The 24,658-nt window shown below is 37.9% G+C and overlaps 1 protein-coding gene across 10 annotated transcripts in view; it reads left to right on the forward strand.

Annotated features, from left to right (window-relative positions):
• LCOR (ligand dependent nuclear receptor corepressor) overlaps positions 1-24,427 on the forward strand; it is a 99,821-nt gene extending 75,394 nt beyond the window's left edge. For 9 of the 10 annotated variants that reach the window (XM_087824475.1, XM_087824476.1, XM_087824478.1 and 6 more), the window contains one exon: positions 19,401-24,427. In XM_087824475.1, coding sequence (XP_087680601.1) covers positions 19,401-23,727 — 4,327 coding nt within the window. In that variant the 3' untranslated portion in view covers positions 23,728-24,427. Of the gene's footprint in view, positions 1-1,514; positions 10,948-19,400 lie in introns of those variants that run through there. The other variant, XM_087824480.1, reaches the window with a different exon arrangement.
• Positions 24,428-24,658: the final 231 nt, after the last annotated feature.

The following is a 24,658-nucleotide window of genomic DNA, read 5'->3' on the forward strand; positions in this document are numbered from 1 at the left end:
TTGAATCTAAAAATAACTTATTAATTTAATTCATTTTGCATAGTTTACTAATCTTTTCCCTTAAGCCCTTCTTTTCACTGTAGTTTGTATGTACTGGATAGAAGTTATCCTGGTCCCAAATCATTGGATTCCATTTATATATAAAAAAACTTGAGTTGTATAATTCAGGACACATGTAGAAGCCTAAGTGCGGTTTGCATAAATGAATCCCTTGCTTATGATTTACTTTAAACTTAGCCATCAGGTTCATGTATATGGTTGAAGTTGCTGTGTTTATCCTTGTAAATGGAAAGTTTTCTACATGGTATTGTTTTCTGGAAGACAAAAGCACCGACAGTACTGCCATCTTTTAGTTGAATATTCATTGTTATCCTTATTATGTTATTTACTGATAACAGCACAGAGTCCCGGTAGACTTTTGAAGAACATAGCTGGTTTATCATTATTTCTGCAAAGTTCCACTTTTGTGCCTACTTAATATAATTCCATTTGGGCATGCTTTATCAGTTGCCACTTTTATCATTGATAATCTTTCTCTGTTGTGAAAATGAAAACCTTATGAATTAACTTTGTGTAAGTAGTTGACTTTTTAAACATTATTCAAAAGCTATTTACTTAAAATTTCAAAATTGATGTTTGGTATTTTAAGGGAAGTTTTTTTAAAGAAGACTACAAAATTGCTTATATACCTGTGACAATTATTACTTTGACTAGAACTTAAGGAACAAAATTTGGGGGAAAATAAAGTACAGTTTCCTTAAAGCTTGGATTATTTCAAATGGAGAATCAGTGGTACTCATGTATCTGCAACTAATAGTGTTTTAAAATGAAGAAGTGTGGTAAGTTATAATGCAATGGGTATTTTGGTTTGTTTTGGTTTGGGGTATTTTTCCCTCGTGGGGCTAGTAGCCATATATTTTTTTCCAAGCAAAATAAATGTTATTTGGAGTTGTTTGATTTTTGATAATGAACGCCAACTTGTTTGTGGGATAGATGAGCAATTATCTATGGGTTCCACCAATGTAAATGGTTCCAGTTTTATGACTGGTTGTCATGAATGTTGGATATGTTGCATTAAAATAAATAATTTGGCTTACTCTTTTATTACTGTACTTGTTTAGTGGTAACGTCACATTGGTAACACAATTCTGTGTAGATCTATGGAGACTTGATGATTACTTTGTCATTAATAATTAAGGTGCTATTTTCAGACAGTTGCGCGAAACTTTTTCTCCGAAAATTTGTGAACCCAACCAGAGACCAGCTGACAGGTTTAATTTTTCTTTGCCCAAAAAGCTCCTGTTTTTTTTTTCTTTTTTCCTTTTTCTTTTTTTGTGAACACATTTTAAAACTAACTGCTGAGACCATTTTTTTTTTAATTTTAGAGAAAAATAAATAAATAACACAAAGTGATGTTACCCAAGCAAGGCCTTCTAATAAAGGAGTGGTCCCCTCACCCATCCCTCCCTACCTGTGCAAGTCCTGCTCACATCAGTTTCCTTCCATCCAATTAGGCGACCTGGGAGACCCAGCCAGTACCGCCCAGACGGACTTCGGAGTGGTGATGGGGTACCTCCAAGAAGCTTACAGGATGGAACCAGGGAAGGTTTTGGACACTCTACATCACTCAAAGTTCCATTGGCTCGATCCCTGCAGATTAGTGAAGAACTACTGAGCAGAAACCAATTGTCCACAGCTGCCAGCCTTGGGCCATCTGGATTACAGAATCATGGACAGCACTTAATATTATCCAGGGAAGCCTCTTGGGCAAAACCACATTATGAGTTCAACCTCAGTCGTATGAAGTTCAGGGGAAATGGTGCACTCAGCAACATCAGTGACCTTCCTTTTCTTGCAGAGAACTCTGCCTTTCCAAAAATGGCACTTCAAGCAAAACAAGATGGAAAAAAGGATGTGAGCCATTCATCTCCTGTTGATTTAAAGATACCACAAGTTCGAGGAATGGATCTTTCTTGGGAATCTCGTACTGGTGATCAGTATAGCTATAGCTCTTTGGTAATGGGTTCACAAACGGAGAGCGCGCTTAGTAAAAAATTGAGGGCTATTCTTCCAAAACAAAATAGAAAAAGCATGTTAGATGCTGGACCCGATTCTTGGGGCTCAGATGCTGAGCAGTCTACCTCTGGACAGCCATATCCCACATCGGATCAAGAAGGAGACCCTGGCTCCAAGCAGCCTCGGAAGAAAAGAGGGCGTTACAGACAGTACAACAGTGAGATACTGGAGGAAGCAATCTCAGTGGTTATGAGTGGAAAAATGAGTGTTTCCAAAGCTCAGAGTATTTATGGGATTCCCCACAGTACACTGGAGTACAAAGTAAAAGAGAGGCTGGGCACTTTGAAAAACCCTCCAAAGAAAAAGATGAAATTAATGAGGTCGGAGGGGCCAGATGTTTCTGTAAAAATTGAATTAGATCCCCAGGGAGAGGCAGCACAAAGTGCAAATGAATCAAAAAACGAGTAGGAATACTGTAGAGTGCCAATTACTGTACAAACTGGGTGAGCACTACTGCTGTCATTGCTTGCACCTAACTTCATTTACTGTGACACCTGTCTCTCTGCAGATTTTGCATTGACTTGTGTGTACAGAGGTGAAAGGTGCGTTCTGAATGTTGCATATTTAAAATTTTTCATGTGCAGTATGGCTCGGGATATTGTTTGGCCTTTTGCATGTTTCTCTACAAGAGAATTGAGTTACCTCACAGAGAACAGATACATGGAAGTGGACTCCTTGCCTGTCGAGCCTGCATGCTTTTCTTTCTTTCTTTTAAGTTATATTTGCCTTTATTTAAAAAAGAAAAAGACAAAAAGCCCCCTTTTAGAAACCACCTCTGTATATGGGGAGCTTTATCACTGCAAATTGGAAAGCCATCTTATAAAATTATTCATTTTTTCTTCTACGATTCAGCTAATTGAAGGATTAAACTAAAGAAAAATCTCTTAACATGAACCTTTGAATTTAAGAAATTTGTTTATTCAATGATACATAATTATTTGGGTCAATTTTACATTTTATGATTTTCTCACTGTTAGAGTTACTTAATAAATTAGCAATCTGTTTAGTGCTCACCCAGAGGGGAAGGAGGTGGAAAATGTGCACACACTACCTTCAGAAATGCTTCAGTTAATTACTTTGTAACACTACCTTTGCTGTAATTTCATTTGGGATATTCTAAGGGTAGAATTTGGTCTCACCAACAAGTGAGGATATAGCCTTATCTCATGGAGGACGAGCTCCGTTCTTACTCAGGAGCAGTCAGGGTACATTACATAAAACAATAGAGGATGCCTCATTTTAGCAAACTCAGTTTCTTTGTTTTCTTAAATCCTTTTATGGATTTGATCCTGTGCTAACTAACGACTGAATGTCATTGCAACAACTAGTTTAAAATAATCAAGATCTGTTTATTGGGGAATGGGAGAAATAGGAAAAGAAATGTGTATAAGTAATTATAATATTGTAAAAGTGGTATCTAGAAATTACAGCCTCAGTAGTCTGCCCCAGTATCCACATGAATGAAGGATACATGTTTGTGGTAAGAGAAAAAACACAACCCCAAGGTAACCTAATATGATTTAGGTTGCATTTCAATTCTAATAATAATTCAATCAGAAATTAAGCTCATTAGAGTTATTTTTTAATAATCCAGATACTAGTACAAGGAGGGGGGGGGGTGTTTTAGTTTTTATTTAATTCATTGCTTTACATCTTTTTTTGGCATCCTACATAATATCCCCTTCATAACTTATTCTGATATTTTCTTATTTTTATGGTGGTTCAGCGCACAGTTCAGGACCTTTCAGATCATGTTTATACAAGCACTCCTTGAAGAACATCTAAGGTTTTTGTTTTTTTTTTGAGATGGGCTTTTAAAATTACACTAATTAAGTTGGGAACATTTATTTTCCACAATTGTTTGCAAGAATGATAAATAAAGCCCATGAAATTTAATTTTGCACTGTGGCAAAATTAAAATTACTGTTTGTGCAAAACAAAATCATACCACATTCACCCTGTATTCTAATCTGATGAGAAGGTGGTCAGGCTCTTCTAAACATTTAACTAAAAATAAAAAATTCATTGGAGTTTTTGTATAAAATGAAGTCAAACTTGGAGCATTAAAATTGAGGCTGATGATTTCAGGTGGATACTCACAGTTTGAGGAGAAGTAGGTCCAGATATTCCCAAGGCATAAATTCTTGCCTGGAAACATCAGAGCAGTTAACTAGGTTAAGAATAGTTTTCCCTCAGCAACCTATGTTTTCAAAGGTTAGGCACACCATTGCTGTTATTAAAATACATGCACTGCTCATTCTTGACATAGCCTGGGCTTGGGTTCCTCTTTCGGTTTGGTTATTTTGTGTAGCAGTTTTTAATCGGTGGATGACTAAGCCTGTTTCCTCTTAGCTTTCTGGTCTTCTCAACAGAAAAGGCAGTTTGGGTTCAGAGCAGTATATGACTCTGCAGTATTTTCTAGCCTAGCTAGAAGTTGCAATAAAAGTACTCTGAAACGTATGGTTTTCACCTGCAGTTGAAGGAAGTTGTTGAAAGTTTGCTGAAAGCAAAGGGCTAAGCTTATGAAGGAAAGCCTCCTTTGTTCCACACTCAATTTGTCACACGCAATTAATTGTAGACCTGGTACCTTTTCGCATGATGTTTGGGGTATTCAGTAGTCCAAGATTACTGCAAAAAAGTACTTTGAGCAATTAATTTGTGCTTGCTTTTATCCTCAGAAAGTCATCACTAAAGGCCCATTTAAAAATTTGGCCCTAAAAGTTCAACTTTTGTAGTTTTACTGTTCAGAGAGGTTTAATCCTGTGTGGTAGTCTATAAAGTGATGTATGAGTTGAGTTATGTAAATTTTGTCATTGTAGTGTACATGGAGTGATCATTTTACTAACATAAATATTTTCTATGTGTGTTTCAGTGGATGACAATCGAGCAGCAGAAGAATGGTGTGCCTACCCTTTAATGCTGCAGTTTAAATAAGAGAACTTGTATTATGTCGTTTCAGATTGTAGGCTGAGAGTTGTAAATAGTGAAAATTTGAGTACTTCTATTATTTGTTTTGGTTAGAAAGTGAATTTTAAAAATGAACCAAACTCTAAACTTTCTCAGATTAAAAGTCCTGAGACCTGAAGATTGTAATATTCATGTCTGTGAAGCTTTTAAACATTACACTTGAGATCAGTCATGACTCGATATTCAGGTAAATTTTCTTTTCCAAGAAGCTTTTGAATAAGTGTATTTCCTCCAAAGGTCGGTCGGTCTCTTTTTCTCTTTTGTAGATTATTTTAAAGCACTAATTGCATTACATTGGTAACTGCAATATAAAATAGCCATTATTGTTTTGTGAAGCATGGTTGAAATTAGATAGTGGTCCCTTTTAAATTTCATGAGCCTCTCAAAAAAAAAAAACTTTAAAAAAATACAGAAAGCTGCTGAAAATTCAAAAGATATATATTTTACCTTATTGTAGGTTTTGTAAAGTTAGTTTGTAATATTCAGGTGCACTTTTAATGTTAAATTTTGTGTTCAGAGTTCCATTATACCATGTATTTCTCGGAGGTGGCTCATCATATGGCTGGCTTTCGGTCTTGGTGCCGCAGTGATCCCTTAATGTTTGAGTTCTCTCTCGATTTGCCACTATTCAGTATTGGCACTTTCAGTGTAGATATTCTAGTTTGGGGACGTCCTCATGAATGTGTCATAGAGATTGGTCTGTTCGCATGCTTAATTTCTGCTAATCAGAGTTTTGCATGGTCCAAACAACAGTTGACCATTTTTATGGTATGGGAAAGTATAGTTCACAACTGTCTTTGTCACAAAAGCCTTTTCTTCTCAAGTTTTCCGGTAGGCAGATGATATTACTCAGATATGATAGTATTCAGACTAATGTTAGGAGATAATGTATTTAGGTTCAGTTCTTGCATTTTTTATGAGAGAGCATTGACATTATAGAGTAGATAAGCTATTATGCTTTAAAATCAAAAACACTAATTCTGTGGAAGGTTATCTTGTTGGTATTTTTATCATTAGCTTTCTCATTTCTGAGACAGTCATCAAAGTTGACAGTAAAGTAAGATAGTACTTTGTTTAGTAGGCTTATAAGTGACTCTGAACTGTTTGTGTTGAGCTATATACTTATTTCTGTTCCTCAAATACCATGAAGGACAAGGTCTCTCTTTCAGGAAGAATAATTTATATTTGTGTATAATACTTTTTAATATTAAGTTTGTTGTTATTCTGAAGTTTAGATGTTGCTTGATAAACCTTTACTGCAGCAGATCATGAATATGAGTAAGGCTTTGTGTGATAATAGGGGTCCTTATGTGAAGTTAATTACTGTTCAGTTCTGGTGAGCAAGCTTAACAAGTGTGAAGTGTGTAATTAGCTTTATTTGGTACACTTTTACTTTGCAATATTGAAGTGCTTTTAGAACTCTGGTTATCTTATATAAACCATTACCTCAACCAATTGGCATTTCCATTCTCCAACATTTTACCTGAGCTATAAGATGAGCTATATGGGATCAGATAGTAAAACAATAAGGCACAATGAGAAGTTTAGTTCCCAATTTTCTGGAGAGAACTCTAAATTAGATGAAAAATTACTACCTGCAAAGGCCCATATCATACATAACTACCTTCTCTCATTAGGCAGTAGTACCTAGCAGCCTTGGAGCTGCTAGTGAGCTGTGTTTTCTCCCTGCCCCAAGTAAGCACATGGTGCAAGGCCTGGTTCTAAGCCTTTGTGATTCTCTTACATTTCATTGACCTATGATAGTGAAGCTTGGATTCAGTTATTTTTATAAAACAAATTAATGAGTCAGCCTAGTGTCAGAACCTGAAATTATTTTTCGTTGTCGCAAATAGATGACAGCTTTTCTTTAACAGGTATTATCCCTGTAGATTTAATTTTAAAACCACATATTTTTGCTTTTGTAATTATTCTTTCTTTAAATTCCAGAGGTGGCTTTCATATGAACCACGCTTTTCTACATATTCAGGTTGCTGTCATTGGTAATGGAATATGGCAATAGACTGAATTGTTCTACTTAATCTTTTATAGGAAACATTGAAAGTTATAGGTTAAGTTTTGACCTTCATGAAGATAGAAGAGATGATTTTCCTTGTTACTATTCCATTATAATTAGGTCTTCATTAATACTACGGTCAGGCCAATGTTATTAAAAACGTAATGGCTTCAGCCAAACAACCCATTTAGGAGACTATTAAGCTATATGGGGATTTTTTTTATTTTATGTAATTGCTTTGACACTCTACTGAAAAGGAAAAAATTATAATTGTGGTACATGGAATGCAGACCTCCAAAGTTGTCTTATGATTTTTTGTTTGCTTGCTTGTTTGGGTTCATTCTTCCCCTGAGACTAGAGTAGGATTTGTGAACATGGTGACTGAAGAGAAAATAGAGGAAATTCTTTGCATATCCTCTCTTACTCCCAAATAAACTCTCAGTTGCCTTTTAAAGTAGCAGATATTAGCCCTGTAGCTGTATACCCTCAGTATTCTGGAGTTTGGGGGAAAGGGTAGAAAGAAAGTAGGATGGGAAAGTATGTAGACTTGAGAAAAGGCTAAAGATTCTGTCCTACAATACTAAAAATGAGTCGCAGGATAGATAATGTGGTAAAGTTGGGCCATGTTCATTTGATAGTCAGAAAAATCTTCTAGATTGTTTGAAAATGAGAATCAAGGCTAATGTTGATTTGACAAAACCTAAGTTAATTCTGCAAGTATTTGGGGGGTAATTTTAAGGTTTCCAGTTCATTTAGATCTGTATCAATAAAAGCTGAAAAGCAAGCACTTTTAGTTAATCATAGATTTATTGGATATAGCAAATATTATAATTATAATATTTAATCTTTATTGTTTGAATATGGAAATGAACTCTTTACCCTATCTTGAACTGTCATTGAACAGGCTCAAGATGATCTTTTCAACACTGGAAATGACCCTACACACATACCAAAAAAATATAAAGCAGTAAGACGTATTTGAAGACCCATACCTCTTAGACTTGAGACTTGTCTTGGGAAAGAATTTATGAGCTTATAACCAGTATTAGTACAGTCTTGGGTTCCTTGTTCTGCATAATTGCACCCTTTCTCAGGTATGTCCTGAAAACATAAATTTTAAAATAATCTCTTTAGAGATTAGATTCTCAGTGGATAGTGTGTAAGGGGACTAGGGGAGGGGCAGGGAGGGGGGTTGGACACAGGACACTGACACAGTAGAGCAGGGATTTTTAACATTCGCTAGCCAAATAGAATTTCAATCTAGAATATTTTTACCCCCTCCATATGAGTGAAACAACATCTGTTAACTTGGTGAATACCCGGTGCTACACTCCTAAAAATCTTTTCTTTCATCCAGGTGACATTTTTTTTCCTGCTTGGTGGAAGGGTATATATAAACTTCACTGTCACTAGGAAAGCACTTGTTTGAAATATTTAAAGTACTAGAAAAGGGATAATTTAGCACTTTTTCAGTTACAACACTAAAGTCTTAATTTATCTTCAGTCTTAGATACTGTTTTAGGGTGATTACTTAAAAATATAAAACATACTACATAATATGGGGTCAAATCACATTTATATAAATCTTGTCTTATTAAAAAAAAAAAGTAACATTTTGTACCTTTCAAGCAATTCCAAGTGATTGCCTCATTTTCCCTATTTTATGAAGCATTTCAGGCTTAAGAATTTGAGAGGAGGTGTGGGGAAAATTCCCCAAAGTGAAAAATTGTGTCAGACCATTTTAGAAAAATAAATCACTAGGAAACTGGGTAGGGATTCTCTCTCCCTTTAAGTCTTCAGGGAATGAGCAGTATTTAGAATCTTTGGCTGAAATTCAAGCCTTTTTACTGTGTAAATTTTTAATATTAATTCACTGACATGCTTTTTACATCAGAGGACTGAAAATGGATCTTAATGTTTTTAAGTTGTGGAAGGGTATATTTCTAAAATGGGGGTGGGGGATGATTAACTAGGTTAGTATACCAGCATTAGTAAGTTTAAGGAATTTTAGTATGTAATAGCAAAGTGTTTGATTAAAAGTCTAATCCTATATTGCTAGTCGAAATTAGTTACATTCAGATCTAGGAAAGATATAGTCATTGGATATTGATATGCTGTGCTGTCAGAAAACCAGACTAAGATAGAAACCTTTATCTGACTCCCACGATGTTGCTTGTTCTAATGGGATGTATACGTTACAGCAGCTTACTGCTGCTTTGCTAAGAAATGTATAAACTATCCATTTGGAGTGTTTGCATATAATTCTTTATAACCTCCACTTTAAACTGTCAGACATTGGTATTTTATCAGTCCACACTGTTGATTAAAACTAATGTTCTTAGGAATCCAGCTTGTACACACTGTTTAAAAACCCTCAGGGACAGTTTACACACTATTCTCACTCAATTCAGGTACTTTGATGCTATTCTTAAACCTAACAGTGACTTGTATTTTTCTGTTTTACTTTTATTTTGACGTGCTGGTAGCACATCCTTGATGAATGTCAACTTAAAAACTCAGTTCAGGTATCCAGGTATAACTCAGCCAAACATTTTAAAGCTGCATATAACTCTCCAGCACACGGTGCCTCACACTCTTATAGTGGCATTCTATATATTCAGTTATTACTACTGAGCAGATAATATGGGGGTTCCTGTTAACAGTGTATTTAAAAAAACAATGTGCATAAATGTATAGCGAGCACATGGAACACACACATAGTTAAACTATATATTTCTAAATGCCACTAAATAGCCAGCACAATTAAACAACATTCCTTGCTGCTTCTGAAACAATTGCAGATGCAGTTCCTTCTTGATGTGGCTCTTGGTTCTTCACCATACTACTACTAAATTCAAGCACTGGTCCTTGGGTGTCTGACCTCTACATTCTAGTTTATGCAATGTCTTTAGAGAATTCTGTGCACTGGCCACTGTGATGGAACCATTGGGCCAGGAGTGCTCTGAGTTTATTAGTAGTGATTCTGCCAAAGTTGGTGTTGTAACATGAGTATGTAAATGTCAAAAAGTTAGCAGAGGTCTGAGTCTGCATATCAGCAGACAATTTTGTAAAAGTATTTTGTAGCCTTGAAGTCCTCAGTGACAAGTTTCTGTGATGTGAAGTTCTAATTCCAGTGTTTTAGCCCTTTGCATCTTTAATGTTAACACTTGTCTACTAGAGGTTTTTATTCATCAATATTTCTTTTGTTTTCTGCAGTACTATCTGTGGTTAACAAAATAGGTTATTCCTCTGCTTTGATATTTGATATCTTACATCTAAAAGAAATTCTCCATGTATAAAACCTATAGCCTTTTGAAGATAAGGAAAATGGCATCTTTCAGATTTCTAGAAGTTTAAGTGTCATGCAACAAAACAGGAACCCCCTTTACTCTTATGGACCTCATTTCAATATACTGTTTACAGTTTGACGGAATTGTATAATTTAATATTTCTCTTGTACTGTAGTTTATATTTATTTACAGATTTTTTTGTACTGTGTGATTTGAACTTTTTGTTCCTTGCTATGATCAATGTTTATGTAGTAGAGCACTTATGATCACAAATTAAGTTTTTTTGGTTTGATTGCACTACATTAAATTTTTTAATGCAGTTCTGATTTTTGACTGGACTAAAAATAAGCTGTGTCTTAATGTATGTGATGAGTACTTAAAACTTTAATCCATGTGGTCCCCTTTTTTTTGCATTGTATGTCAAAAGCTCTAGTTCTTTCGTGCATGTGTAAGATTTAATGGTTCCATTGTATTATTTGACCATGACATTTTGGAGAAACATTCCCAGCTGTAATGTTGTGTATGGTAGTTCTCACTGGATGCTAGACTTTTCAAAACCACTATTCTTCTAATAAATTTGTTGTGAAAACTGTTTTAAAAGCTTGTTATCTGCTTCTTAAGATTTTAATGCTATTTAAAAATCCACGAAAGGGGTAAAATTTCAGAGTGTACCGTAAATGCACATGGTAATCGAAGTTGGTAATTTTTATGATAAATTCTTTCCAAATGAAATATCTTAGATAACTAGAAGTTGCTGCTTCAAAACCATGCTTCAGTATTTGGATGCAATACTGCCTTGTAACTTTTGGACTTTATTAATTTGAAACTCCCCTGCCTCAGTTTTCTTCATTGGATTATTCACTTTAAAAATATTTTCAGCTAAACAAGATACATTGATATTCATAATACCTGTTTGCTGGACTTAGTTTTTCATAATTTTTTTAGAGTAAAACTTTGTATTGAGATTGCTTGCTAATAACTTGCTATTTTTTGTTTGCTCTTTTCTTGAGACATAAGTATGAAAATAACAGTAAATGAAGGCTATCATAGTATTTCTGGTTCTTGGAAAGTTGCTAGTACAGTATTTTCCTTTTACCATGACAGAGAACAGCATAAAAGTAGGTTTACAGTTGTGAGTACGGGAAACACACTTTTCTTGTACTATTATTTATTAATTATTGTATTTTCCATACAAACAACTATAAACCTACTTTTGCCCCACCCTGTATGTTGCTCAACATTTATATTGTGGTTTTTAGAAACTAGGTATGTAAAGTTTCATATTATAAATTGATTCCTGTTTTGGATAGGGGAATAGCTGGATTATAATGATAAAGATAAGAAATGATATCAATATATTTTAGAAAGCTGCTTTTTCAAGCTCATAATATGCATGTAATTAAAAGTGATTTCTGATCATTTCCAATGACATTTTATATTTTAAAAAAATAATGCTTTTGATAGTTGGTCTAGATTAGTTAATTTTTTTTTCTAATTTCTTTGGCTATCTAGCTATTTCTGTCTTTTGGTCTGATGTTTATAAAATTGGGAAATTACTGTTACGCCACCTGTTTGTAGAACATTTTTTCTGGAAAACTATTATTTCTTAGTAAATTTCAAAGCTATAACTACTTATTTCTTGTCATTATCTATTTTAAACTGGTAGCTTGATCAGTATAGTAGATATATAATCTAGCATCTCATAAATGAATTCATTTTAGTGCTCCTTTCCTCAAGTTGACATTTAGCTCTTCAATTGTTATGACCTTATTTTTAAGGAGTTACTTCTACCCTGGCCAGGTGGCTCCTCAGTTGGTTGGAACGTTGTCCCTTACACCAAAAGTTGCAAATTCGATTCCCATTCAGGGCACATAGAGGAGGTAAATGATTGATGTTTCTCTCTTACATCAATGTTTCTATCTCTAAAAAAATCAATAAAAAAATATCCTCTGATGAGGATTTTTTTAAAAAACCAACTTTATAAAAAGGAGTTCTTTCAACCCAGAATTTTCTTCTCTGATTCTCCTGATATTCTCAGATTATTTCAGGCACCCTGATATGTTAAGGTGTAGGAATCAGAGAAATTGCATACGGGAAATGGAGTGGAAAAAATTGGAAAATGGCATTGCTTTCTGCCATATTCTGAGTTGTGGAATTTTTTTTCCCCAAGGACTGAATTTTTCTCACCAGACATTTGTATTCAAATGTAAAACCATATACCCAAGTCATGTGATGTTAGATTTTGTAGCTGAAATAAGTGGAAAAATCCTTTCTTTAATAGGACATATTTATTTAACATAGTAGATAACCTTTTTGTATTGAGTGTCCACTTTATCATTATTTGCTTCCAAATGGTAAGCGTTTAAACACAGAATTTTATCATATTCAGGTTTAAGTTGTTGGACTTTCTGTTGTTTTGAGGGGAAGTGGTAGTGAGTAGCAAACTGCACTTACAACTAAAGTAGACGGCTTGTTTTCAGAAGTTTGGAAAGGAAGTGTTCTCAAGACATTATTTTAAAAGGTTGATCAGTATGTAATTAATAGTTTAAGCCATGATTTGGTTGGAGTTACTTGGAAGTTAAGAACTTGGAAAATAAGCAAAAATATATAAAAATTCATAAGTATTTAAATTTTGAATCTGGAGCTTTTTATAGGCCTGTAAGAATACTATAGTTTGTTGACTAGTAGTTTTAAAATGTTAATTGTACTCTTTTTGCCAGCTTTATTTGATCAGCAATATAGGATGATAGGGATTATTTGGTACTTGAAATTTCTTCCAACTTGGTATGTACTAGAAGGATCACTTACTTAAGTGTGGGAGTGTGAGGATTTGTGCATGCATAGTGTTTAGTTATCAGAGCTTTAGTTTTACAGTGAAAGAATTTGAGGGATCTTCTGCCTATTTAATGTGATTTTTGAAACACTCTTATCTAATGGGAGCTCTGCACATTTCAAACAGATAATTCAGATCCTAGCTAGCACAGTTTAAGGCATTCATTTCAGTTTCTATTAAGTTGACCTGAGACAGTTTCCATGGAAAACCTGGCACTGTAACTAGCTAGACAGAGATGGATTAAGAAAGTAACCAGAATAGCAGATTCTTATGAGGTCCTGGGAATTGGTGAGTGTGTGTAGGCCAGTTTTTCAAACTGGATCAACTAGTTGCAACCTATTAGTTGTAAGATCAGTTTAGTGGGTCCTAACCATTTTTTAAAAAAGAGATCAGAGTACGTAGTGTATAATAAGGATAAATATGATTTCATTGAAAGTTGTGTGTCATCATATACAAACAAACTTGGATATATGTGTGGGGTCACTTTGTAAAAAGTATTTCTTGTTCTGGGTTGCAGTCAAAATCAGATGACTTTTGAAAGCCATATGTAAACCATACCTTTCATCCCAGTTTTTCTGGTACCTTGGAGAACATAGTAGCAACCTCTTGTGTGCTTACAGTTAGGACTGTCGGACCTTCAAAATTCCCTTTTCCTTTCCCTGCCTCATTGATTTGAACTCATTTTCATTGAAAGTTTATTCTTTTCTGTTGATGTTCAGAATGTTTCCTTTGCCCTTTTCAGTTGAAACGTGTCTTGGGAAAATTATTTTCACTACGTAGTAATTTATTGGGTTAGTTTATTCATTACTTATAGTTGAGCTGAGCCTCAAGTTTTAGGCAGTGAAGATAACCAGGTTTAAAAGGACAAAGTCCTGGACCTAGAGATGGTTCACAGTCCAGTGGAGGAGACAGCCAATCAGCCATTATGGTGCAGCTATTGAATAAAAGAAACAAACCGTGAGAGCAGAGTAAGAAACACCTAGCAGCCCCCAGGGAAAAGGTGCTAAGGAGGACAGAGTGTGAGCAGTAGGAAGTTGACAAGTTTTATGCAAGATAAAAAAAGTGAGAAGATCAGATTTTAATCTGAAGTCTAAAAAGAGGGAAAACTAGTGACAGGGAGCTTAGAATATAGTATTCTCCAAGGGAAGTTGAATTAGTGTAGTTCAACTGGGAGCAAGAGAGGTCACGAACTAGGGGTAATAATGAGGTAGAATAAATACCTGAATTGAGTACATATGTATGTAAGAATGTGAGTGTGTATGTGTGTACATTTAAATTTTGTCTTCCAATATTCCTGAGTAAAACTTGAATATGCAGATGATTCTGCTTGGTTCACCCCACTCCAGTGCATCTTGAGTGTTTCCAGGGAGAGGTGGGTAGTATTGTTATAAAGGACTGTTAATTTCGAGAGCACCCCAGAGAGAATGGTAGATATAAAAGTACTTTGTTTATCCCTACATTTTAAATTTTAAAGTACATACATAAACATATATACATATATATGTATATATACACACGTACATACACCTCCTCTAACATTCATGAGGTGAGCAAGTGAGAAATAACATTAAATTTGTATAAGGTATCTAAGGAATCCTTTTTTAATGCTTTACATTTTACGAAGTGGTGATCTAGGTCCTTTAATTATAGTTATTTCTTATGAATGCCGTCAGCTGTCTATTTTAAGTGATTTACTATATGACAACACCAGTAGAAATTGCCACTTTTAAGGATCATGCCACAGATTAGTATGTTTTCAAGAATGGAGATTAAGAGCCTTAAGAAGATCCCATAAAATCCCAGAAAACTCAGGATACTATCAAATATCTGCTTATTTAGATGAATAATCTGCTAGCTTCCCTGTTTATTTCACCCAGAAAGAAACTAGGAATATTTGACTACTAAATGTCTTTTTGTTGATTTATGTCAGTTCTCTATGCCTCCTTTAGATGTCCCTCTATATACATGCTTTCCTGCAAGGTGGAGGTATGGGTTTTTGTTTGAGTTTATTTTTATTGTTACCATCATCATCATCATTACAAAAGAAGTGCATTCCCATTGCAATGGGAATCTTTTCTGGATGCTGACTTCTCTCAGCCCCACTCCAGGGAAACTGCGGTCCTTGGCCTCTATTGGGCCTTGACAAATGTTTCTTTCCCTCCATGCCCTTTAAAAGAGCATCGTGATACTGTGTGTCTTCTTTCAGTGAGTGAGCACCTCTGTATTCTGCTCAAGCAGTAGTATTATTTTAGTCCATCATGGTCCTCGTCATTTAAATTGGGAATTAAAGGGAAATTTCCCCCAAAGAACAACATAGATTTTTTTTTTTAATTCCCTTCCTAACAAACACACATACATACACCATACATATTCCATAGACCTTGGAATATTCCTGTATCCCGGTATGGAAGATACGCAGATGTGAAATAGCCAAGGGTAGATGCATTTCCCAGCGTTAGGGCAAAGAGTTGTCAGCAGACTTACTCAGACCCTTGATTATAGTTACATTTTTGGTGCTTATTTAAAAGAACCAGAAGTAAGGAATTAGGGAATATAATTTCAGATTACTGTTTGGCAAAAAACAAAAATACAAAAACAAAAAAGACAACGCTTATTGCCTTGAAGGGGAGCTGAAAATGCATTTTTATGTTTTCTTGTATTTAAAGAGAAGAATTAAGCCAAATTAATTTACAGCTCTTGACTATTTGGCCTACTCTGTCTAATGTGTTCTCTGGCTTTCTCTCGCCTTCTGTTCTCTTGCACCTACTTTTTCCTGCTACTAAGGTTAGTTCCCATTCAAACATCATTCACTGTCTCTAATGATCTTTTTTAATCAAGAAGAATATATCTTGGTTATCAGTGATGTTGAACTTGCCATCAAGCAGTTTTATTGGTAGAGAACAGATATTGAGTACCTGAATCCCAAATGATAGACTCTTCAAATTGTCATTTCAGCTATCTGCCACATCTCTATTTGATCTCTGTTTTATCCTAAAATAGCATAAGCGTTGACCATCCACCATTTATATTAACCACAGGAATGCTTTCCTTGGGGAATTTGAGTATTGCAGTATTGACAAAGGAGGCGAGTTCTGTGTCTAACCTCTGGTCTAGAAAAACATCATTGAGTAAATCATTAAAGATAAGATTGTGAAATAACATCATTCTTAAACTATGCCTTTCAAAGTTTTTATGAATATTATCTTATCCTTTACCACACCCTTAAGAATTAGACATTTAGGGTCATGAAGGCCATTACTCACCATAAGAAACTCAAAACTAGTCCAGGTAGTTGAAAATCAAGTTTCCCTCTTTCCACAGCCCTTTCTCCCAAATACCAGTGTCTAAAATCTTACTGCTCTTCAGTGGTGGTGGTGGAGTATTTCTGCCTGATAAATAATCCACTTAACTATTACAGAGAGTCTCATTGTTGAGAGGAAGAAACGTGAAATCAAACAAGCAACTTCAAAATCTGTGATGAACTATTGTTCTTAAAAAGATCTATATAGTCAGATGTGAGGGACATACCATAGTACTGACTATAATCCCTGAACTAAAACATAGGGTTTCCCCTTTGGTCAAGTTCAGCAAATGGTCTGTGGGACAGAAACTCGCCCCTCTCTGGTTTCCCTTCTTATTGCTGGAGAGGGTTGAAAATCAGGGTAAATGATATATTCAGGCTCTATTAAAGGCCTAAGGCTATTGGAAAAATCGAATAACTAGAAGGAAAGGTAAAGACTAGCTATTTAAAACTCAGGCAAAACTGGCTAGCACCGTCTTTTTAATATTAAAAAAATTAGAATTAAATTTCAGGAAGTTGGTTAATTTTTAAAATTAAATATTCAAATAATATGACATTAAAATTCATCTAAACTTAGGTCGTATTGAGAAAATTTGTAGAGAAAAATCAAACAAGGTAGGAAGCTGGATAATTTAGAGGCACAGTCAAAGTGATTTTATTACTGTAGTTATAAAGTTAGCTATTATGACAGGGCCATTGAATTACACCTGGACAAAGGTTAGTGTTAATGTCAGGGTTCTCAGGCCCAAGTGAAACTGCTGGTGGACTCATGCCTGTGTGTCCAGGTGCTTACCAGACAACTCAGATTCAGAATCTTCTGAACACTTCAACTCAGTGTATACAGCAAGAACAGAACTCATCAGACACAAACACACCCCAGCAATCACCAGCTGCCAGCTTCATTGCCTGTGTCCCTATCTCACTAAATGGTGCTGCCCAGGAAGAAAACGCGGAGGCGTCCTTAATGCTCCCTTTCCCTCCCCTCTTTTTTGCTAAGAGAAAACAGGAAAACCTGAAATGTGGTTCCTACACACATGCAAATAGCTTCACCATCTGCTTAGAAAGCTAAGACAAAGATGAGACAAACAGCGTGTAAAGTTCACCATCCCCTATACCTGTTATAATATTCCTGTAATAATCTTTTTTCTTGGTTTTTTCACAATCAGTGGTCAGTTTCAAGTTAGAGGTAGGCATTTTCTAAGACATGCCTATCGAATCCGTAGTCTAGTGTAGGCCCGTTCAAGTATCGTAGCACTGCTGAGGAAAAGTGCTCTCTTGCTAGTTGTGAACATAAAAATACAGTATAATCTTCTCGTAGAACAGTTTTAACAACAGATTTCACTAGTAGTTTCTTGATTTTATTTTTTTCTGTATTTAGACATGTTTCAGCAACTTTACTCACCACTTGGTCTTAAAATCTCCCTGAGTCAGGAACAGAGAACTGAATTTGGGCACCTGCTTTTTGTACTTTATTTTTTATGTATATTATCTAATATTTCACAGCAGTCCTTTGAAATACTGATACTCAGCTCCAGTTTACCGATGAGGAAACCGGGGTTCAGAAAAGGTTAAATAATTTGCCTCAGATCCTGTAGATAGTAAATATCAGAGCAAGAAACAGAACATAGCTTTTTCAGATTTCACAATCTGTGCTCTTTCTGCTAACACCCAGCTGCTTCAGAGGCCAGAGGAGGGTGGGGAGGTCGGAGGCTGACTAGGGTAAGCCTTCCTCTAAGGCACCTTATGGCTGGGAGATAACGTCACAGATTGAAGGAAAGAAGAGTTAGCTGGGAGATACTATCAAACAGCATCTATTCCATTTATTAAGTTGCCCTCATGGCTCTGCCGTGTTACGTAAAGAGTCAGATAATAGGCTCCTGAGGAAATGCAATCCAGAGAGAGAGATTGAGAGATTTGTATAAAACTCCAGAACACTGGGGCACTTGAGCTCCACAGGCTTAGTAAGACCCAACATCCAGAAACACTAAGCTGCCCTTGCATACTCTTGACTGTGTAGCCAGGAATTGCCTTTAGCCTGTTTTGAATCTTGTGTCATCCTTTCCTGCTGTCCCCACTGTCCAGGTTAAACCCTAAAAGTTGTCTTGGATGACTTATAGAAGTGGTTGAAAGAGGTTCTCTAATGTAGAATGACTTCCTGTGGATTATTATAAAATGTTTATTGGAGGTCTAAGAGAATGCCACGGGTGGGGTATGACTGAAGACATAATACAACCTTGCACTGACAAAGCCTTACAACTTACAATGTCATTTCATGTCTGTTTCCTTACTCAGAGGCTAGGAATCAGAAATTGTTTGTCATTCCATTTTTCAGTGTGTTTGCATTGTGAAATCATTGATCTCTGTTCCTCCATGCCCCAGGAAGGGGATAGGAGGATTCCTGCATTATTTGCAAAATTAAAAAGTCTAGCTATTGGTCATGCTGAGAAACCATATTAAAACTATAATTTCTCTAAGTATTTCTACACCAAGATTTATAATATAATGTGTCTGAATTTTTGTCAGTGTTGTGGACTAATAAACCAATAATTAACAGGAATACCTAGGCCTAAACAAAAGTATATGTTGACCAACTGGAGTTAATAATGTGGCCAAAATTTAATTTTTTGGAAAAAAATTAATTTCAGTATTTCTTCTTTAAGAAGATAAAAATTATTTGTGAATCATCACTAAAAAATGTGTGAAGGATGTTGTCACTAAAAATGGAGAATAGAACAGCCTTATATTTTTATTAGGTAAATATTCATGTATTGAATCAAAGTATATGGGCATTTAGAAGCAGTTTTGGCCAGAGTGTTCTCTTTCTTTACAACATGAGTAACATCTGGTGAATTTCATAATGTAAAAATGGTTCTTTGGAAAATGACCATGCTAATTCCTGCTTTCTCTTTGTCTGTCTAGTGAGAACTCAACAGAGGCAATAGCAGTAGATTCTAACAATCAGTCGAAGTCCCCCCTGGAGAAGTTCATGGTCAAACTGTGCACTCATCATCAGAAGCAGTTTATTCGTGTTCTGAACGATCTGTACACTGAATCTCAGCCAGGCACCGAGGACCCACGACCTTCTGACTCTGGAGCAATGGATGCATCTACTTGCAATGCTGACTGTGCCCAGCCAGGCACCAGACACAAGGAAAACGATGCTCTGTGTCTCGATATGAAGTCTTCTCCTGTAGATGTGATAGACTCATCAGGATCTCACAGTCCTCTTCACTTGGTAGAAAAGGCCCTGAAGGAGCCTCCTCCTGAGACAAACTCTGTAGATGGAAGAGAGAATGCCTTGACTGTTGTGCAGAAAGATTCCTCTGAACTTCCAACCACTAAACCGAATTCTGGGAGTTCAATGGATAGTTCCACTCTGGGATACCTCAGTGCATCTTCCTCGTTCAACTTCCATCACATCTCTAAGAGCTTAGAGGGGCAAACCACTGGACAGGAGCAAGACACAAATGTGAAAGTATGTGAGGACGGTAAAGACCACGCGCAGAGTTCAGCTTTAGTAGAAAGTCTAATTGCAGGAAAAGCGGCAACTGAGAATAGTGGGGAGAACAGCAGCTGTATTTCTCAAAGACATTCATTCAGAGCTTTATCAGAAGAGGCTTGGGACTCAGGGTTTATGGGGAATTCATCTAGAACTGCTGACAAAGAGAATACTTTACAGTGTGGCTCAAAAACGCCGTTGCGCCAAGATTTAGAGGCAAGTGAACAAGATTCAAGGCCAAAGCAAGAAAACCACCTTCACTCGCTAGGCAGAAATAAGGTGGGTTACCATTTGCATGCCAGCGACAAGGGCCAGTTTGAGCATTCCAAAGATGGTTGGTTAGCCCCCAGCCCCATGCCCACTGTGCACAAAGCATCGAATGGACACTCGCGAACCAAGATGTTATCAGCCTCCATCAAGACAGCTCGCAAGAGCAAAAGGGCATCAGGGCTGAGGATAAATGATTATGATAACCAGTGTGATGTTGTTTATATCAGTCAGCCAATAACAGAATGCCACTTTGAGAATCAAAGATCAATGTTTTCTTCTCGGAAAACGGCCAGGAAAAGTACTCGAGGGTACTTCTTCAATGGTGATTGTTGTGAGCTGCCGACTGTTCGCACGCTGGCCAGAAACTTACACTCCCAAGAAAAACCAAGCTGCTCAGCACTGGCGTCAGAGGCAGTGGTCTCTCCCAAGCAGACCCTCATCATTTCCACACCAAGACCTACAGTGGATGTGCAGCTTCCCAGAGAGGACACCGCTGAGGAGCCCAGCGAAGAAATAACCTCCCCCAAGGAAGGAGACAGATATGCTTCATCTGAAAAGGAATCTCAAGAGTCTGAGATCTGCCCCGAGGTGAAAAAAACCAATCCAAGCAGCATCCCGAGGTCAGAGGAGATGCCAGACGCCAGCCTGGTGTGGCCTCCCCCTGCTCACCTTCCTGAAGACGACATGCCCGAAGGCAGCTCCCCGGCCTCAGCTCCCACAGCAAGTGGGGTAGCTTCCCCTGAACCAGACCAACACCCAGCTGAACTGCCTGGTGCAAAGGGGATGAGTGAGCCCGAAGACTATCCCCTGGTTCCCTCTACTGAGAGCATTTCTGAGGGAGGCGGTGAAGGTGTTTCTAGGCCTTGTTCTTCTCCTGAAACAGTCAGTAGGACAGAAGATCCTCTGTCCTCAGGAAATCAAAGTCCCCCCATGAGCTTAGAGCCTCCCATGAGCTTGGAGCCTCTGGCGAGCTTGGGAAAGGCTGTGGATGAACAAAGCATCAGTACTGAGGCCAAGACTGAGGACACTCAGGAGCTGGATACTGACCCTATCTTGAAGGAAAGCAGCACTTTGACTAAGGAAAACCCCACTGAAGAAAGTGAGGCAGCAGGTGGTACAGGGAAATTAGAGGAAGAAGGCAGTGATAGAAAACAACCTTCAGAAAAAGATATGTGTGAACAAAGCATTGACTCACCCGAGGAGAATTCAGACAAGAAGAAAAAAGGTAAAAAATTCCCTGAGGCCTCGGATAGGTGCCTAAGAAGTCAACTTTCAGATTCTTCCTCTGCCGATAAGGGCCTAAGAAATCAAAGTTCAGATTCCCCCTCTGTTTGCCCTGAGGTCAAGGTTCCTAAAAATCCTGGTGCAAAACGTTCTAAAAAAGAAGAGTACCCTGGTGGGACAACACCCGAGGGCGTTCTGACTGAGAGTCTCCATCCAAAAGCTCTGGAGGACACTGAAAACCCAAATGCCAATGAAAATCCCTCTGAGAAGGATGCTGAGCAGGAGGGTGAAGGAGGCGGGATCGTCACCAGGCAGACTTTTAAAAACATGCTGGCAAAAGAGGTCCCAGGAGAAGAAGGAGATAGTTTCCCCAGGAATGATCCCGTAACCACAGTTGGCCAGCCCCTGCCTGGAGAGAGACTGGAAATCTATGTCCAGTCTAAGTTAGGTGAGATAAATGATCACGACCCGTTAGAATGTGTCCCGTGTCCTTTCCCAGAGCAATCAGAAGAGAAGCCAGGACCTGTTCCTGCACAGGCTGTAGAGGAGGTTGCAGATGAGGTGGCCAGTGCAAGCCCCCAGCATGAAGATGATGATTGCGACGAGCCATCCAGTGTGCCCAGGTTGTCAAGTAGTGGAAGTGGTGATGCCATCAGACCCCCAAAATGGGTACCAAGGCTCACGAGACTGACCTCTTCGACCTACAACCTAAGACATTCACATTCTCTGGACTCATTGGATACTACAAAAGTGACTTTAGAAAAAGAAGCAGCACAAGAAAACCCAGCACCAGAGGACGATGAAGCTTCGGAGAGTGGAGATCCCGTAGGTGAGGATGACGGGGAAGCCGTGGTTGATGACCAGCCCAGGTTTATGGAGTGGTGTGCCGAGGAGGAAAACCAAGAGCTTATCGCCAACTTCAATGCCCAGTATATGAAAGTTCAGAAGGGCTGGATCCAGCTGGAGAAAGAAGGCCAGCCAGCACCAAGAGCAAGGAACAAGTCGGATAAGCTGAAGGAGATTTGGAAAAGCAAGAAAAGGTCACGGAAATGTAAGGGTTCATTGGAGGCTCAGAAGTTTTCTCCTGTTCAGATGCTGTTTATGACAAACTTTAAATTATCTAATATTTGTAAATGGTTCTTAGAGACCACTGAAACCCGGTCTCTGGTCATCGTGAAGAAGCTCAACACTCGTCTTCCAGGAGACATCCCCCCCGTCAAGCATCCTCTTCAGAAGTACTCACCTTCCAGCCTGTACCCCAGTTCACTGCAGGCTGAACGCTTGAAAAAACACTTGAAGAAATTTCCTGGAGCTACTCCTGCTAAGAACAACTGGAAAACGCAGAAGCTCTGGGCTAAATTTCGAGAGAATCCTGACCAAGTGGAGCCAGAGAATGGCAGTGACATCAGCCCGGGCCCCAGTTCTGAAGACAGCAAAGAGGAAGTCAAGGAAGGTAGAAACAGCCATCCTCCCACAAGTTCACCTACTCCAGCCAGTACGCGGATCCTTAGAAAGTATTCCAATATGCGAGGGAAGCTCAGAGCCCAGCAGCGCTTCATCAAGAACGAGAAAAAGGAAAGCCCTTTGGGTCTGTTCATGGAAGGTAAACAGAGTTGTAAAAGTGTATGCATCAACCCTCTGATGTCCCCCAGGCATGCCCTGCAGGTGGATGCCAATGGCTTTCCCATTAAGCCCAAGATTACCGATGGAGCCAAGGGAAGGAAGGGGAAGCAGATGTCTGAAATCTTGCCAAAAGCTGAAGTTCAGAATAAACGCAAGAGGACTGAAGGCAGCAGCGCTCAGGACAGGAAGGACAGGGGACCAGTGATGAAAGCCAGCAGAGAAAAGCATATTGATGGAGCCACCAAAACCTCTGCTGCCAAGAAGCCAGCTGCAAGGGACAGAGTCAGCCAACTGCCCAGAAAGATATCTTTGAAAGAGAATAAAGTGAAGATCCCTAAAAAGCCCTCTGGGAAGAGCTGCCCTCCTTCCAAGAAAGAAAAAGAGAATACGAACAAAAGACCGACCCAGTCTGCCACCTCGGAGACAGTGGCGAAACCTGCAAAGCAAAGGGGTGCAAGTGAGTCCTCTTCAAGGCCGCAGAAAGCTGCGAGCAGGAAGCAGAGCAGTGGAAAGTCTCGGGCCAGACCCTTGACGAAAACCCCAGAGCACAGTGCAGCCCAGAGAAAGAGAAAGCTTAAGGCAAAGCTGGACTCTTCCCACAGCAAAAGGCGGCGGCTGGATACAAAGTGATCCGAAGGGTGGTAGCCAGGAGTAAAACTGTTATATAGAATTAACCCTTTATTTTGCATTAACGAAATCTGCTTTTATAAGCTTATCAAGCCTTTCAAATCTGCAGTTAATGGAGAACACCGCAATTTTAAGATGTCAGAAAATGCATCTCGGAGAAGGGAACTTGCAGAGTCTTTCTCTGAGGCTGAGTAAGGGAAGTTATATATTATATTCTGGTTGTTCCTTGGGTTTTAAACTTGGAACCAAGCAGTTTTAGTTTTAAAAGTACAGTGCCTTATTTATCCTTTTTGTGTTTAAAATTTACAGAAGCTAAAAAGCTGATCTATGTGAGAAAGGCTTGTATTTTATACTTGATGCACAAGCACTTGTACTGTAGCCGAGAAGACCACCATCATGCACATAAAGTAGCTTTCCAGCCGCTCCCTGCAGTCTGTACATGAGCAGATGCTCCTCTCTGCAAACCCCAGCAGCGACCTTCCCTCTCTGCCTGGTTTGTCTGTTTAAATGATATTTGAAAGCTAAACCAAATCACTTTTATGGTATGTGGAGAATGCAGAGCGCATTTATAATTGTTGTAAAAGATGAATATTTCTGTTAACCCTTTTTAAAAAATCATATTCACTGTTGGTCACTCCTCCTACCTTTGATCTTTTGTCATTTGGAAAAAATAGATTTTAAACTATGTGCCCATAAGACAAAAGGTGTGTTACTGGGTGTTAATTTTGGTTTATAACCTCTAAAGATTATTTGCATTACTTATTCTTACCATCCTTTTTGTTTTGGGCCTTGTAAGCTTGCTAGCACTCTAACAAGGTACCCCCCCCCCCCCCCCCGTAGCTGTAATTTGCCAATTAGGATGAGAGTGACTATTCTAATTTTCTTTTTTACCCTGAGTACTTCCATATTCAAAGAAAACCAAAATGCTATTTCC

Source organism: Miniopterus natalensis, chromosome 14, assembly GCF_054644295.1.
Source record: "Miniopterus natalensis isolate mMinNat1 chromosome 14, mMinNat1.hap1, whole genome shotgun sequence".
NCBI classification, from domain to species: Eukaryota; Metazoa; Chordata; class Mammalia; order Chiroptera; family Miniopteridae; genus Miniopterus; species Miniopterus natalensis.